The following is a 14,605-nucleotide window of genomic DNA, read 5'->3' as shown; positions in this document are numbered from 1 at the left end:
AAAAGTAACGATATTAATAGTAGTAGTAATAAAATAAAAAATAGTGAAAATAAAGTGTTTAGCTCGTCAGTAAATTTAGAAGCCCGAGTAAATAAAATTAAATAAAAGAGGGACAAAATTGGGTGTCAACAGTGGCCGTCCACGTGGATCATTTTTTCCACGTGGCGCTGCCACGTCAGCTTAAATGGAGGGGTATTAGTGGTCTCCTTTTGTAACGGCGAGGCTATGTTTGATACCAAATGCAAACGGAGGATATATGTGATCCATTTATGATAGTTTATGGGTATTTTTGACCCTTTTCCGTTTTACTTATTTGGGCACTTAAATAAAAGGTTAAATTGCAAAATTCTAAGAAAAAAGATAAATGTGAATTCTGGTTTTATAGGCTGCCATATCAGCGGGCATTTGTCCCTGCTTTATATAGATATATAGATATAGATTTTATGCTAATAAAGAAGCTACCTGGAAGTTGTAAGAATAAAGAAGAGAAAGAGGAGTCTCTAGTCTCCAGGTCCTTTAAAATAATAGGAAAAAGGAAGACCCTTGTCTGTGTTCCCACTTTGCTTTAAAATAATGGAAAGGAAACAAGTGATTTTGTGTAGCCTTCACTGCAAATAATTATATCATATTCAGGTTCAGGTTCACATGTAAAAGGGAATCTCCAGGGTATGTTTGCTTTCTATTTGTGGCAAATATAAAATGAGTGTTGAAAGTAGACAAACGTTTGGAAAACATTAAAATACACATGGAATAAAAAAAAATTATGAGTTCCCTGTCTTGTATTGACCAAAAGAGACACGTTCCCCGAAAAAAAAAAAGGGCTCACATCAGTCTATTAGAACACAGATGGAGTAGCTAGCAAATTTAGTCATTTCAAAACATTTTCTGATCTTTAACATCGTTTACAAAGCAATGTTTGCAAAACATAGATTGTATTTTTCTATCCTACTCTTCGTTTATCTCCAATTTTTGTCATCCAGGTTTGCTTCATTACAGATTTCGTGGTACCTAAATGCCAGTCTTTTGAATTCTACTTCTGAACTTTCCACTTCCTGGACCAACATGCCGTTTTCGTTTACTGATTCCACATTCGGCTTATCTCACTTTATACCAATCCTTCTGAGTGGAAATGACGGAATTAAGTACCACTTCTGTGGCTTCTACTGTAATGAGCAAAGCGCCGAATGCCTTCTCGGTATCTTCTTTGCGTTCCATAAGAGTGAGAGCGGAGACGCAAAGTTGATGAATCCCCAGGTAGTTTGGTCTGCTAACAGAGACCATCCAGTGAAAGCCAATGCAACCTTGCGACTAGGCCAAAATGGTAACTTGGTCTTGGAAGACTCTGATGGCACTGTTGTTTGGTCTACTAATACAGCTGGCAAATCTGTTTCTGGCTTAAACTTGACAGAAATGGGGAATCTCGTGCTCTTTGATAGATCCAATCGCACAATTTGGCAATCTTTCGATCATCCTATGGATTCTTTGCTCCCCAGCCAGAGTTTGGTTTCTGGGAGGAATAGCAAGCGTTTCAGCAACCAATCGTAGTCAAGGTTTGATTGCTTTAAGTATTCTCAATGGAACCTGGGCCACTTACATCGATTCTGATCCACCTCAGTATTACTATACTCCAACTTATATGGATAGTCCTTATTACAGTTTTGATGGTCAAACACTTACTGCTCTGCAAGACCCTCCTACATCACCAGCTCAATTCATGAAGCTTGGGCCTGATGGACATTTAGGGGTATACCAATTGGACAAGAATGTACTTCATTGGAAAGAGATATCTGATCTTTTGATCCCATATGAAGGGAACTGTTTTACCCGATGGTGTGTGGAAGACATGGTATTTGTACAAGTAACGGGCAATGTAGTTGTCCACCAGAGGAAAAAATTCTTCAGGCCTTTTAATGACAGGAAGAAAGATCTTGGATGTTCACAATTGACATCCATTTACTGCAACTCTTCGCAGTATCATAGTTTCGTAGAGCTCAGGAATACCACATATTTTGCATTTGAGTTCAATCATGAACTAATTTCGAGCATATTATGGTATGAGGGGGAAAAGTTGGAAAATTGCAAAAGGGCCTGTCTGAGAAACTGTTCCTGCAAAGTTGTTGTTTTCAGATATGACTTGGAGGGGGCTAGAAATGGGAGCTGTTTACTACTGAGTGAGGTCTTTTCTCTCGTAGGCAATGAGGACGGAATGGACAAGAGAGTATTTCTTAAGGTGCAGAATTCCTCAAAAGCACAGAATCAGTCTCCAACCATTTCTAGAGGAAAAAAATCAAGACATCGCATAGTGATAATAGGATCTACTCTTGCAGCTTTCTTTGGGATAATTTTAAGTATCGCTGCTTGCTTTGTTCTTTTCAAAAAGAGGGCATACGAGTCCAGCAAGGCTGGGGATTTTCTGGATCTTGAACCAATCTTACCGGTGCTGCTAACTCGGTTCTCTTACAATGAGTTAAAAATTTGGCTCTGTATATGAAGGAACACTGAGTAATGGCACCAAAATAGTTGTGAAGCATCTGGATGGTCTAGGTCAAGTGAAGGAATCATTCTTAACAGAAGTAAAGATAGTCGGTGGCATTCACCACGTCAATTTGGTAAAACTCATCGGATTTTGTGCCGAAAGAGCCACAGGCTTCTGATCTATGAGCACATGGTAAATGGATCATTGGATAGGTGGATTTCTCATAAAAATAAACAAAATGGGCTTACATGGCATACAAGGCAAAGGATATTATCAGATATTGCAAAAGGTTTAGCTTATCTTCATGATGAATGCAGCCAGAAGATAATTCATTTGGACATCAAACCATAAAACATCATTCTAGACCAAAATTTCAATGCTAAGATATCTGATTTTGGGTTGTCGAAGCTAATTGAGAAAGACAAAAGCAAAGTTCTGACTGGAATGAGAGGAACACCAGGGTATCTAGCCCCTGAATGGTTGAGCTCAGTAATCACTGAGAAAGTTGATGTGTATGCTTTTGGAATTGTGCTCTTGGAAATTCTCTGTGGGAGAAAGAATTTGGATTTATCCCAGGCTGATGAAGATGATGTCCATTTGCTAAGTGTTTTTGAAAGAAAAGCAGAACAACAACAGCTCATGGATATGGTTGACAAAAACAATGAGGGTATGCAGGTCCACAAAGAAGCAGTGACAGAAATGATGAGCATTGCTGCGTGGTGTCTACAGGGAGATTTCACCAAGAGGCCTTCCATGACATTGGTGGTTAAAGCACTGGAAGGTTTGGTGTCTGTTGAAACCAACTTGGACTTCAAAGTTCAAATTCACATACCTAACTGTGGTTGGGGCAAGAAACCAACAGAGGGAAGCCACTATCAGTTCAATATTGCCTACAATTTTATCCGGACCAAGATGAACAATAAGATCAAGAGGTTGTGTTTTTTCTTTTCCCTATTCTATTTCTCTCTTTGTAAAGAATGGAGGAATGGTTATATCTACCTTTATATTTCCATGTTTTATCACCAGATCCATCTTTCTCTTGTACATACTATTTCCCAAAAATTCTTCCCTTAGCTTTGGGTTTGTTAGCATCTCAATTTGGCTATCAGGTAAATTTGTAGATGGTATAATGTAAAAGGAAAACTAAAGTAGCTAAACAATTAACTTTTCCATGGCAGTTGGATACAGTTTTTTTTTCCAATTTGCATGTTTGTGTATCAGTACATCTTCATATGCAGCACGTTATTTGTATTTCTAAGAGTAAGGGGTCTCTACTTATTCTATTTACAACAGCAAAAACTGAAGTAAAACATCTTAGTTGGCATATCGTTAGAGATTCAAATGTCTTCACGTGTGATCGGACCAAAGAACACCCTGAGACAATCAGACAACGTTAAGCAAAATGAAAAGCTAAAACAGACTGACATATTGATGAATCAGAGCTCAGAAAAAAGGAATCAGATTTAATTAATCAAAACAGAGGAGGCAATCCATTCAGCTGTTCAGAATTAAATGGCTCATAAGACTCAATAAGGTAATTAGACTAACCAAAACAACATTTCTCTAGTAGATAATGGTGACCAATGCATCATTTTCCTTTTGCTATATATGAAGAGCTTAGATACGTTACGGTGAATCAGTTTAGGATTGTTTATATAAGTGGTATATACTTATCTTGCAGTTCATTTTCAATATGGATGTTGCATTGCCCCAAATATATAAGTTCGTCATACATGTTTCGGACAATATCATGTGTTATTTCGATCTTGTGTGCTCGAATTGATTCGTGGTGCTGGCAGAATTTAAAGAGGTCAACACATTTGAGAAGCCACTTTACTTGGTTTTCTCACAATGGTCAGCTTCACGTTACCCTTTTAAAGGGATATCAATGTCGATAACAAGAGTTCTGACTATGATAGAGCAATTGAAACAGACAAAAAGAAAGTATTAGGTGAGATACACTTCATTACATGTGTGTACTCATAAAATAAAATAAATATCACATATATTTAATCAAATTTTAATTATTTATCTTTGTAGCTTCAGATGACATCCAATCGTATTGATCTCGACAAACAAATCATCATATGAGATACAACGATCCATAGAAGCTTCTACTTTATTAATTTCATATATAATTATTTACTCAAAATTTTATTTTTCTGATACTAATATTACACTACTCTCTCTGTTTTAATTTATTTGTCTTACTTTTCTTTTTAATCTGTTTAAAAAAAATGATTGTTTCTTTAATCTCAACTTTCAACGTGACATGTTTAAGACCACAGGATTAAAGAATATTTTGACACATTCTATAAATTTTTAATTAATAACCACAAAATTTAAAAGTCTTTTTATTTTCTTAAATTCAATGCAAAGTCAAAACTAGACGACGTCGGAGGGAGGATATATGATTATATATGCCAGAGTCAACATACGCGTGCAAAGCATGCTGAGAAACTAGTTGAAACAAAAAAGCAAAGAGGAAAGAAAAAGGCCAAAAAAAAAAAAAAAAAAACGTAATATTTGCAAGAATAACCATATTGCAGAGAATCACACGTTTCTCTCTCGTGCCGCTTGAAAATTCCAAAGAATCCCCCATATATATTGTCCTCTTCCCCAAAAAATCAAACTCCCTATTCAAAACTTTCAACCCAAAATTGATTTTTCCTATTTTTATCCAAATCGAAGCAATCATCTATGGAACTATCTGTGATCTCCGATACGTTAACAACAGTGGTCACAAGCCATGGCCTAGGGTTTTCAAAATATCTTCTAAATCGCAATTTCAACGTTCTCTCATCGGAGCATCAGCAATCTCCTCCTTCCGCCGCCGCCGCCGGAGTTCGTCAAATCTCCGCCGCCTTAGCGCCGCCGCCTGTTAAATACAATAAAGTCAAATCCGCGCCACGTAGGTTGACACGTAAGACGAGGCGTACTAAACGGAAGTTGTTAAGCGATGACGGAGATGATGGAAACGGAGTTTTATTTGACGGTGGTGATTATGATGGTCCGTTTGGTGGTGGTGGTGGTAGCAGCTGGAGTGGTGGTGGTGGTGGTGGTGGTGGTAAGGGATGGAATTATGGTGGATTTGGAGGGGCAAATTGGGAAGAATCTTCTTCGTTTTCGGATCCGGCTTTTGATTTTGTATACGAGTTGATGTGTTGGGCGGTTTTGTCGAATTGCTTGCATTTTGCTTTTAAAAAAATGGTGAGAATTGTGGCTGATGGATTCAGTGATCCAACTAGAGACAAGGTTCCAGTGAGACTCACATCTGTCTATTGAATCTGTAAGCTCAATTTATTACTGAGTTAATTCTGTTGGAAACTGTGGATATGTAAATAGTAGTAGTGTGTATATATATGATGAATTCTGCTTATTGTACATAATAAGCAATCTGCGAATATTCATACTTGTGTATATGGAATTAAAAATTGTCGTCCTTTGACTTTAGTTACTTGTTATTGATGTTCGCATTAGCTAAATAATTGCAACATACTGGGAATACTTTCAGAATTATAGACACACTGTTAAAATATTACTCTAGCGCTTATTGATGTTTTATAAATCTAGTTACATATTACTACCCTGCTATACTTGAATGTTTTTAGCTTATACCTATTATAAGAGAAGGAAAAAAGAGGGTTCTTTTAGCTTTCGCTAAAACTGGTCTTGTGCATGATCATTTATTTTGTTTCCCTAGATGTTATGATATTATAATCTCATCCGAAGTATAACGAAAAGGGTGTTTACGTACATTTATGAGTTAACTGTTAGGAAATTAAGATTTCTCTAGAAACTCCAAGAGTAGTAGATATTTTGAGCTTTGTAGTAGACTAGTCTTTTGGGTTAAAATGAGTGGTGGTTAGTGAGCCAAATATGTACTTAGTTTAGTGTGAGATATTTTGCTTACTTTGTGTTTTGTAATACTCACACTTTATATATAGAAAACCATCTCAAATGAGAAAGCAAGAGAAAAAAAAAATCAGAAACTTCTCTAGCCTTCTCCTTCTTCATCTTCAAAATTCTTGTAGCAATTTACAGCTGCAATTTTTCTGTTGTTCCTCCTTTTACCTTTCAAATTCTTCTTTCTTTTCTTTCTAACATGGTATCCAAGCTTATTTCCTAAGGGATCTGAATCAAATCTTGTTACTTGGCTTATCTTATTCCTGTTTCTTGGATTTATTTGCTGGGTAAACTCATGGCACCTGCAAATCAGCCAACAACGGGTCCTCCGATTTTTACCGGCGAGAATTATCACATTTGGGCCATCAAGATGAAGGCTTATCTAAAGGCTCTCAACTTATGGGAAGTTGTTGAGAGGAGAACCTGCTGTCCAACCTTTGAGAGTTAATGCAACTCTCAATGAAATTAAGAAGTATGATGAGTTGGTGACTAGATCTCCAAGAGCTCTCACTTGCATACATTCAAGTCTTACAGAAGTGATGTTTACAAGAATTATGGCTTGTGAAACAGCTAAAGAGGCCTGGGATAAGTTAAAGGAGGAGTTTGAAGGCAATAACAGAGTAAAGTCTGTTAGGGTTTTAACTTTGAAGAAGGAGTTTGAGCTTTTGAAGATGAAGGACTCAGATAGTGTGAAAGAATACTGTTCCAAGCTAATGGAGATTGTGAACCAGATACGGATACTTGGTGAAGACTTCCCAGATCAGAAAGTTGTAGAAAAAATATTGGTTAGCCTTCCAGATAAGTTTGAATCAAAAATCTCAGCTATTGAAGAGTCTTGTGACTTGACTACTCTTACAATAGCTGAATTGATCTCCAAATTGCAAGTCCAAGAACAAAGGGTAACTATGAGAAGTGAAGGGATAGTAGGAGATGCCTTTCAAGTAAGGCATAAATTCAAGCAGCGGAAGGAAGCCAGAAAGGCATCCTTAGATAACTCTACAGAGGTAAAATCTGGTGAAAACCAAGGTGATTCGTCAAGAAAAGGAAAATTTCCACCTTGTGGTATTTGTAAGAAGACAAACCACTTAGAGAAGAATTGTTGGCAGAAGCCAAAAAGGCCTCCAGTTCAATGTAGATATTGTACAAGGTATGGGCACATCGAGAGAAATTGCAGGCAAAAGCAAAATCAAAGTGGTCAATCTTCCCAACGAGCAAATTTCGCGGATGATCACCAAGTTGAAAAATCAGAGGAGGAGGTTTTCATTGCCTCGCACACATCACATGTTGATGGATGTAACTGGTATGTTGACAGCGCGTGCACAAGGCACATGGCGATTGATGAAAATCTGTTTGTTACCTTGGATAGAACTGACAGAACTAAAGTGAGGCTTGGAAATGGTGCATTGGTGCTAGCTCAAGGTAGAGGGTCAGTAAAATTTTCTACTGACGAAGGTATGAAAATCATTAAAGATGTGTCTTTATGTGCCAAGCTTGACTCAAAACTTGTTGAGCGTTGCTCAATTGCTTCATAAAAATTATTCTCTTAATTTCAAGAATAAAAAATGTGTCATTTATGATCCTAAAGGATGTGAAGTAGCTAAAATTAGCATGATTGACAATGCCTTTTCAATTTCATGCTATTCTGTTGCTACTTGCTCTTTTAATGTTGAATTGAATGACACTTGGCTTTGGCACAAAAGGTTTGGTCATTACAACCTTGGTTCACTGGTGTATATGCAATTGAAGGGTATGGTGCTTGATGTACCCAAATTGACATGTGCAGAGATGTTTGTGAGTCATGTCAATTTGGTAAAATGCATAGACGATCCTTTCCTAAAGGAAGTCTTTGGAGGGCTAAGGAAAAGCTAGAGTTGGTTCATACAGATTTATGTAGACCAATGAGGACGACTTCTTTGAGTGGAAACAAATACTTTATTCTCTTTGTGGATGATCTAACTAGAATGACATGGGTTTACTTTCTTAGCAGCAAATCTCAAGTGTTTTCTATTTTCAAAGAATTCAAGGCTATGGTAGAAAGGGAGAGTGACTGCAGCTTGGAGTATATCAGGTCAGATAATGGAACTGAATATACTTCATATCAGTTCAGCAAGTATTGTAAAGATTTGGGCATTCAACAACAATTCACTATTAGCTACACTCCAGAACAGAACGGGGTTTCTGAGAGAAAGAACAGAACGGTGATGGAGATGGCAAGATGCATGTTGGCAGAAAAAAAGATGCCTAAATATTTTTGGGCCGAAGCAGTCAATACCGCAGTCTATTTGCTAAATAGATTGCCAACTAGAGCAGTCCAAGGCATGACGCCTTTTAAAGCGTGGAGGGGTATAAAGCCATCTGCAAGACACTTGAAGGTATTTGGTTCGGTGTGCTATGCACATGTTCCTGTTGCTAAAAGAGGCAAATTAGATAGCAAGGCAAAATTTTGCATTCTGTTGGGCTTTAGCACAGTTTCAAAAGGGTATACAGTGTTCAATGTTAGTAGCAAGAAGGTGTTCGTCAGTAGAGATCTTGTAATGGACGAGTCCAGCTACTATGATTGGGATCAAGATATGGTTGTAAAGAATCAAGGTGGGAGTACTTCAGTTGCAACTCCAAATCCGCACAAGAGTGATACTACCTTTAGTCCTATTGCTGGAACAAAACACAATTCAAATGTTGAATTGACTACAGATTCTCCCGTTTTGAAGACCAGGTCACTAGCTGAAGTTTATGAGCAATGCAATTTTGCTCTTGTTGAACCGTCCTCCTATGAAGAAGCAGCAAGTCAGGAAGTTTGAATTTCTGCAATGGAGGAGAAGCTTGCCATGATCAATAAAAATGACACTTGGGAGTTGGTTGAAAGGCCAAAACAGAAGAACGTTATCGGTGTCAGATGGGTTTATAGAACAAAGTTCAATGCAGATGGCTCCATTTTCAAGCATAAAGCTAGACTTGTAGTTAAAGGCTATTCTCAGCAGCCTGGAGTAGATTTTGGAGATACGTTTGCTCCTGTTGCAAGGCATGAGACAGTAAGATTTCTAGTCGCTCTTGCAGCACAATACAAGTGGAAAATCTTTCATTTGGATGTCAAATCTGCATTTCTCAATGGATTGCTTGAAGAAGACATTCATGTTGAACAATCTGAAGGTTTTACAGTTGCAGGTGAAGAAGACAAGGTATATAAGCTTAAAAAGGCACTCTATGGTCTTAAACAAGCTCCAAGAGCTTGGTATAGTAGGCTGAATACTCATTTGTTGTCTTAAGGCTTCAACAGAAGCCTAAATGAACCTACTTTGTACTTCAAAAAGCAAGCTGATGGGAAGTTGATTGTGATATCAGTTTATGTTGATGATTTGATGATCACAGGTGAAAATCCTCTTGCAGTTCAAGAAGTTAAAAATGAAATGTTAAAAGCTTTTGAGATGTCTGATTTAGGAGAGATGAGGTTTTTCCTCGGAATGGAGATTGCTCAATCTCGTGAAGGAATTTTCTTGTCCCAAAAGAAGTATGTTTTGAATTTGTTAAAAAAATTTAAGCTTGACAAGTGCAAACCTGTTGCAACTCCACTTGTTGTGAATGAAAAGTTGATGAAGGATGATGGTGAAGAAAGGGCAGATCCAAAAATTTATAGTAGTCTTATTGGAAGCCTATTGTATCTTACAGCTTCCAGGCCAGACGTAATGTTCGCTGCTAGTTTGTTGTCCCGATATATGCAAAGTCCAAGCACTAAACACTTTGGAGCTGCAAAAAGGGTGTTAAGGTACATTAGAGGGACAATTGACTATGGAATTTGGTATATAAGTGTGGAGAATGGAGTTCTTATTGGCTATTCTGATAGCGATTGGGATGGATGTTTGGATGATTACAAAAGCACATCTGGTTACTCATTTTGTTTTGGTTCTGGCATTTTTTCGTGGAGCACAAAGAAGCAAGATATTGTAGCTCAATCTTCAGCGGAAGCCGAGTATGTGGCTGTTGCATCTGCTACAAATCAAGGAATTTGGTTGCGAAAGATCTTGTTTGAATTGGATCTATTGCCACTAGAACCAACGGTGATCTATGTGGACAATAAATCAGCCATTTCAATGGCTGAAAATCCGGTGCAGCATGGAAGAACGAAGCATATCAACATCAGATTTCATGCTTTAAGAGATGCAGAAAAGAATGTGAAGTTAAACTAGTGCATTGCAGCAGTGAAGAACAAGAAGCTGATATTCTAACCAAGGCTCTTCCCACCAAGAAGTTTGAGTGTCAAAGAATGTTGCAAGGAGCTTCAATGAAAAATCTTAAGGAGGAATGTTAGGAAATTAAGATTTCTCTAGAAACTCCAAGAGTAGTAGACTAGTCTTTTGGGTTAAAATGAGTGGTGGTTAGTGAGCCACATATGTACTTAGTTTAGTGTGAGAAATTGCTTACTTTGTGTTTTATAATACTCACACTTTATATATAGAGAACCATCTCAAATGAGAAAGCAAGAGGAAAAAAAAAATTCAGAAACTTCTCTAGCCTTCTCCTTCTTCATCTTCAAAATTCTTGTAGCAATTTACAGCTGCAATTTTTCTGTGGTTCCTCCTTTTACCTTTCAAATTCTTCTTTCTTTTCTTTCTAACATTAACTATGATTTAGTAATATGTATATTCACATTAACTTTTTACTGCCATGGTTAAATTGCTTGGTTTTGGAGCAAACAGTGGGTGCATGTAAGTATTTAGACAAGATGCAATTTCAAAAATGTTGCTTTTAATCCCTTTGAAGTATTGGGTTTGGAATGTTCTCTCAGTTGGATAAGCCCTCCTTGTTCCTGTTTAATCCTCAGATATTTCTCTTCAGATGACAAACTAATTACTGAGCAATGCTTTCACTCTCAACATATCTTTGTACCTACATTGACTGATGAGGGTTACAAAACAAAAAAAAAAAAGGAGCTTTATACATACTGTCGTGCTAACAAGCTTATCAAATCCACATTGATGAGTTGATTAGTTCTCAAAGGACAAATTTTTCATGAAAAAAACTAACTTTGTGAACATTGGAGAAGAAATTTACACAGCAGCAAGCAAGCTGCAACTGCATAAAAACTAGAAATTAACAAAATTTACATGGAACTTTCTCCTCATCTTGGACCTGATAGGACTGAAGGCAATAAAGGAGTTGAATCTGCAAAAGTGATATTTGGTATACCGTTCACAGGTTGTGGCCTAAAGCTGTAGTCTAGATCCCTTTCAACATCCAAAACACCCTCCATGGCCTTGACCACTGTTGACATTGATGGCCTCTTCGTGTAATCACTTTGCAAACACCAGGCAGCAATCTGCATCGTCTTTATCACTTCTTCTTTGTAAAACTGCATATCTTCACTGTGCTTATCAATAAGATCCACCAACTGCCCTTCCTCTGCCTTTTTCCTGAATAAGTGCAACATTACCTGTTGGTCTTCAGACTCAGAGGCCTCAAAATGTCTTCTTCCACTCAAAATTTCCAAGACCACGATGCCAAAGCTGTAGACATCTACTTTTTCTGTTATAGCTCCACTAAGCCATTCAGGAGCCAAATAACCAGGAGTGCCTCTCATCGTAGTCACAATTTGGCTCTGATCCCGACCAATTAGCTTTGAAAGCCCAAAGTCAGCGAGTTTAGCGTTGTGCTTCTCATCCAGTAGTATGTTTGGGGGCTTAATATCCAAATGCAGAATCTTTTGCCTGCATTCTTCATGAAGGTAAGCTAATCCTTTGGCTATGTCTTGAATAATCTTCCTCCTGCAGTTCCAATCAAGAGTTCGCTCTTGTTTCCCATGGTATATCCATTTCTCTAGTGATCCATTGCTCATGAACTCGTATACTAAAAGCCTGTGAGATTTCTCTGCACAGAAGCCAATTAATTGCACCAAGTTTACATGATGTATGCTGCCAATAGTTTCAACCTCAGCTAAGAATGATTTTTTAACTTGCCCTATTCCATCAAGGCATTTCACTGCAATCATTGTGCCATCTTCTAAGCACCCTTCAAAAACTGACCCGAATCCTCCTTGACCAAGCTTCTTGGTGAAGTTCTCCGTTGCAAGCTTTAGATTATCATAAGAAAATCTAGTAGGCATTCCTGGCATGTGATCTAGATAATTTTCTTCATCTTCATTGGCCTTTCTCTTCTTCCAGACTATGAAAACTGCAATTCCAATTATGATGCCTAAGATGGCAAGTCCTATGACAGAGCCCAGTATAGCACCATTAACGCTCTTTTTCCCCTTATCAGCAGCTGTTTCAGGTTCAACCTGTACTTTTATAAAAGCGTGGGAATCATACCTTGTCCTGTCCTTCTCATTATTCGCTAGTGAAAAGATCTCGGATGGTAGGTAGCAGTCCCCCGTGGAAGAGTTTAAAGCACTACGAAATAAAGCAGCTTTACAGGAACAGTTCCTCAGACATGCATCTTTACAGGTATTCATATTGGTGTTTCCAATATCTGTAGTAAATGTGAAATAGTCCACATTTTGAAGTTCCAAAAATCTGTGTTTATTTGAAGCATTACAAGTCAGCCTTGTGACCTCAGAGCAACCCAGATTACCCTGCCTATCATCTATCTGTCTGAAATAGGTAGTTGAATTAGAGCTTGATTTGGGACAACTACACTGCCCCCTTGAGCAAATGCCATATCTTCCACAGACCATGGGGTAATAACACTCACCATTAAAACCTGTCAGGATATCCTCCACCTCGTTCCATGCACTTTGCCATTCATACACTTTCAAGTGTCCATCAGACTCCAGTTTCATATATTGAGCAGAGAATGCTGGAGGTATAGTAACCAGTGTCTCATTGGAATCACTAGAATTTGCAAATAAAGCTAAGCTTCCATTCAAATACATAACATAATTGGAGCCTCCACTAGCATTCAATCCAGCAGTAGATCTTTCACTTTCAAAGTATGTTTGGGGAGGATTTGACTCTACAAAAGCAACCAAACCATCACCTGTGGCAGATAAAGAGAACAAACCTCCCTCAGTCCAGTTTGTTGTTGAAACACTGGCTGTCAGCTTCATCCCTGATACTAACTTCTGCCCAGGAACTAAAGCATCGGTTGGGTGATCAAAAGATTGCCAAACAGTTGCATTTGTGGAATCAAACAGAACGAGATTCCCCTCATCGGTCAAGCTTAAGCCAGCAACAGATTTGCCGGCAGTGTTTGTTGACCAAGCCAAAGTACCATCAACATCTCTAAGCACCAATTCTCCATCTGCTGTAAACTGCAAAGTAGAATTGATCTTAACCGGATTGTTCCTGTTAGCAGACCAAACAACTTGCGGGAATCCAATCGAAGGAGAAGTAATAAGGGAAGCACTGTTGGTTTGGACAATGAAGATGGCAAGGAGGTAACTCTCACAATTGCCATTACAGTAGAAACCACAAGCATATCTTGGACCAAAAGTTCCTCGGAGTAGTATGGACCTTATTTTTGAGCCATCAGTGAAATCAATTGAATGGGGTGCAGAAATACGGTTGACCCAAGTTGTCGAAAGATTTGCAGTTGGGTAATCAAAAGGTTGGCTGGATATCAAATGAAAAGAACAACAAAGAATGAAGAAGAAAGGAAAAATCTTGCATAAAGCCATTAAGAACAATGGAGGATAAATAAAACTTTCACAAAAGTGCCTTTAGTTCATCATGAGATGAAAACACATTGAAGTTTAACGTAAGATCTTTGGTTGTTTAAAAGAGTCTAAGATTAGTGCATTAAGCTATTATTTGCTTACTATTGACCCATGACTGATTTTTCTAATGTTTGATGCAAAATTATAATATGGTCCAAAATGCAACACACCTACTTTTTACAACTTGGAGAAGTGGATGACTAAAGGAACGCGTTGACTTATGCATGTCGTCCAAATTTGCCTCCTTCTCCCTTTGATAATATTCAATTTTTCTTCATTAATTATGGAAGTTTCCTCTTTTTTTTCTCTTTTGACCCAAAAAGAGTTTTAAGGAAGGGGCAACAGCAAATTTGGTCCCTCAATTATTGGTAAATCCTTATTTTAGTCCTTGTAATACATGATTCGACACATTTAACCTTCAATTAATTAAAATGTGTGATTTTGGTCCATTTGTGTAAGAAATATGTTGTATTTGGACTATTTTTAAAAGTATAGTACTCTAAATAGTACAAGGTTAAGATAACACTGGACAATCAAATGGTGAATATTCACAAGCGAAAAGGATCAATATTGTATAT

At 37.8% G+C, this 14,605-nt stretch overlaps 2 protein-coding genes and 1 pseudogene across 2 annotated transcripts; 2 read left to right on the top strand and 1 right to left on the bottom strand.

The window, feature by feature from the left end:
- Positions 1–534: 534 nt before the first annotated feature.
- On the top strand, positions 535–3,392 carry LOC132618647 (G-type lectin S-receptor-like serine/threonine-protein kinase SD2-5; annotated as a pseudogene).
- A 1,638-nt stretch (positions 3,393–5,030) lies between these two features.
- LOC132619285 (uncharacterized) lies at positions 5,031–5,929 on the top strand. The gene has a single exon (XM_060334234.1). The coding sequence runs from the start codon at positions 5,177–5,179 to the stop codon at positions 5,759–5,761; it is 585 nt and encodes a 194-aa protein (XP_060190217.1). The 5' UTR covers positions 5,031–5,176; the 3' UTR covers positions 5,762–5,929.
- Positions 5,930–11,326: 5,397 nt separating this feature from the next.
- On the bottom strand, positions 11,327–14,283 carry LOC132619284 (G-type lectin S-receptor-like serine/threonine-protein kinase SD2-5). The gene has a single exon (XM_060334233.1). The coding sequence runs from the start codon at positions 13,986–13,988 to the stop codon at positions 11,496–11,498; it is 2,493 nt and encodes an 830-aa protein (XP_060190216.1). The 5' UTR covers positions 13,989–14,283; the 3' UTR covers positions 11,327–11,495.
- Between the last annotated feature and the right edge of the window lie 322 nt (positions 14,284–14,605).

This window comes from Lycium barbarum, chromosome 11 (assembly GCF_019175385.1).
Source record: "Lycium barbarum isolate Lr01 chromosome 11, ASM1917538v2, whole genome shotgun sequence".
Taxonomy (NCBI): domain Eukaryota; kingdom Viridiplantae; phylum Streptophyta; class Magnoliopsida; order Solanales; family Solanaceae; genus Lycium; species Lycium barbarum.
This window is presented reverse-complemented; position numbering and strand designations above follow the sequence as displayed.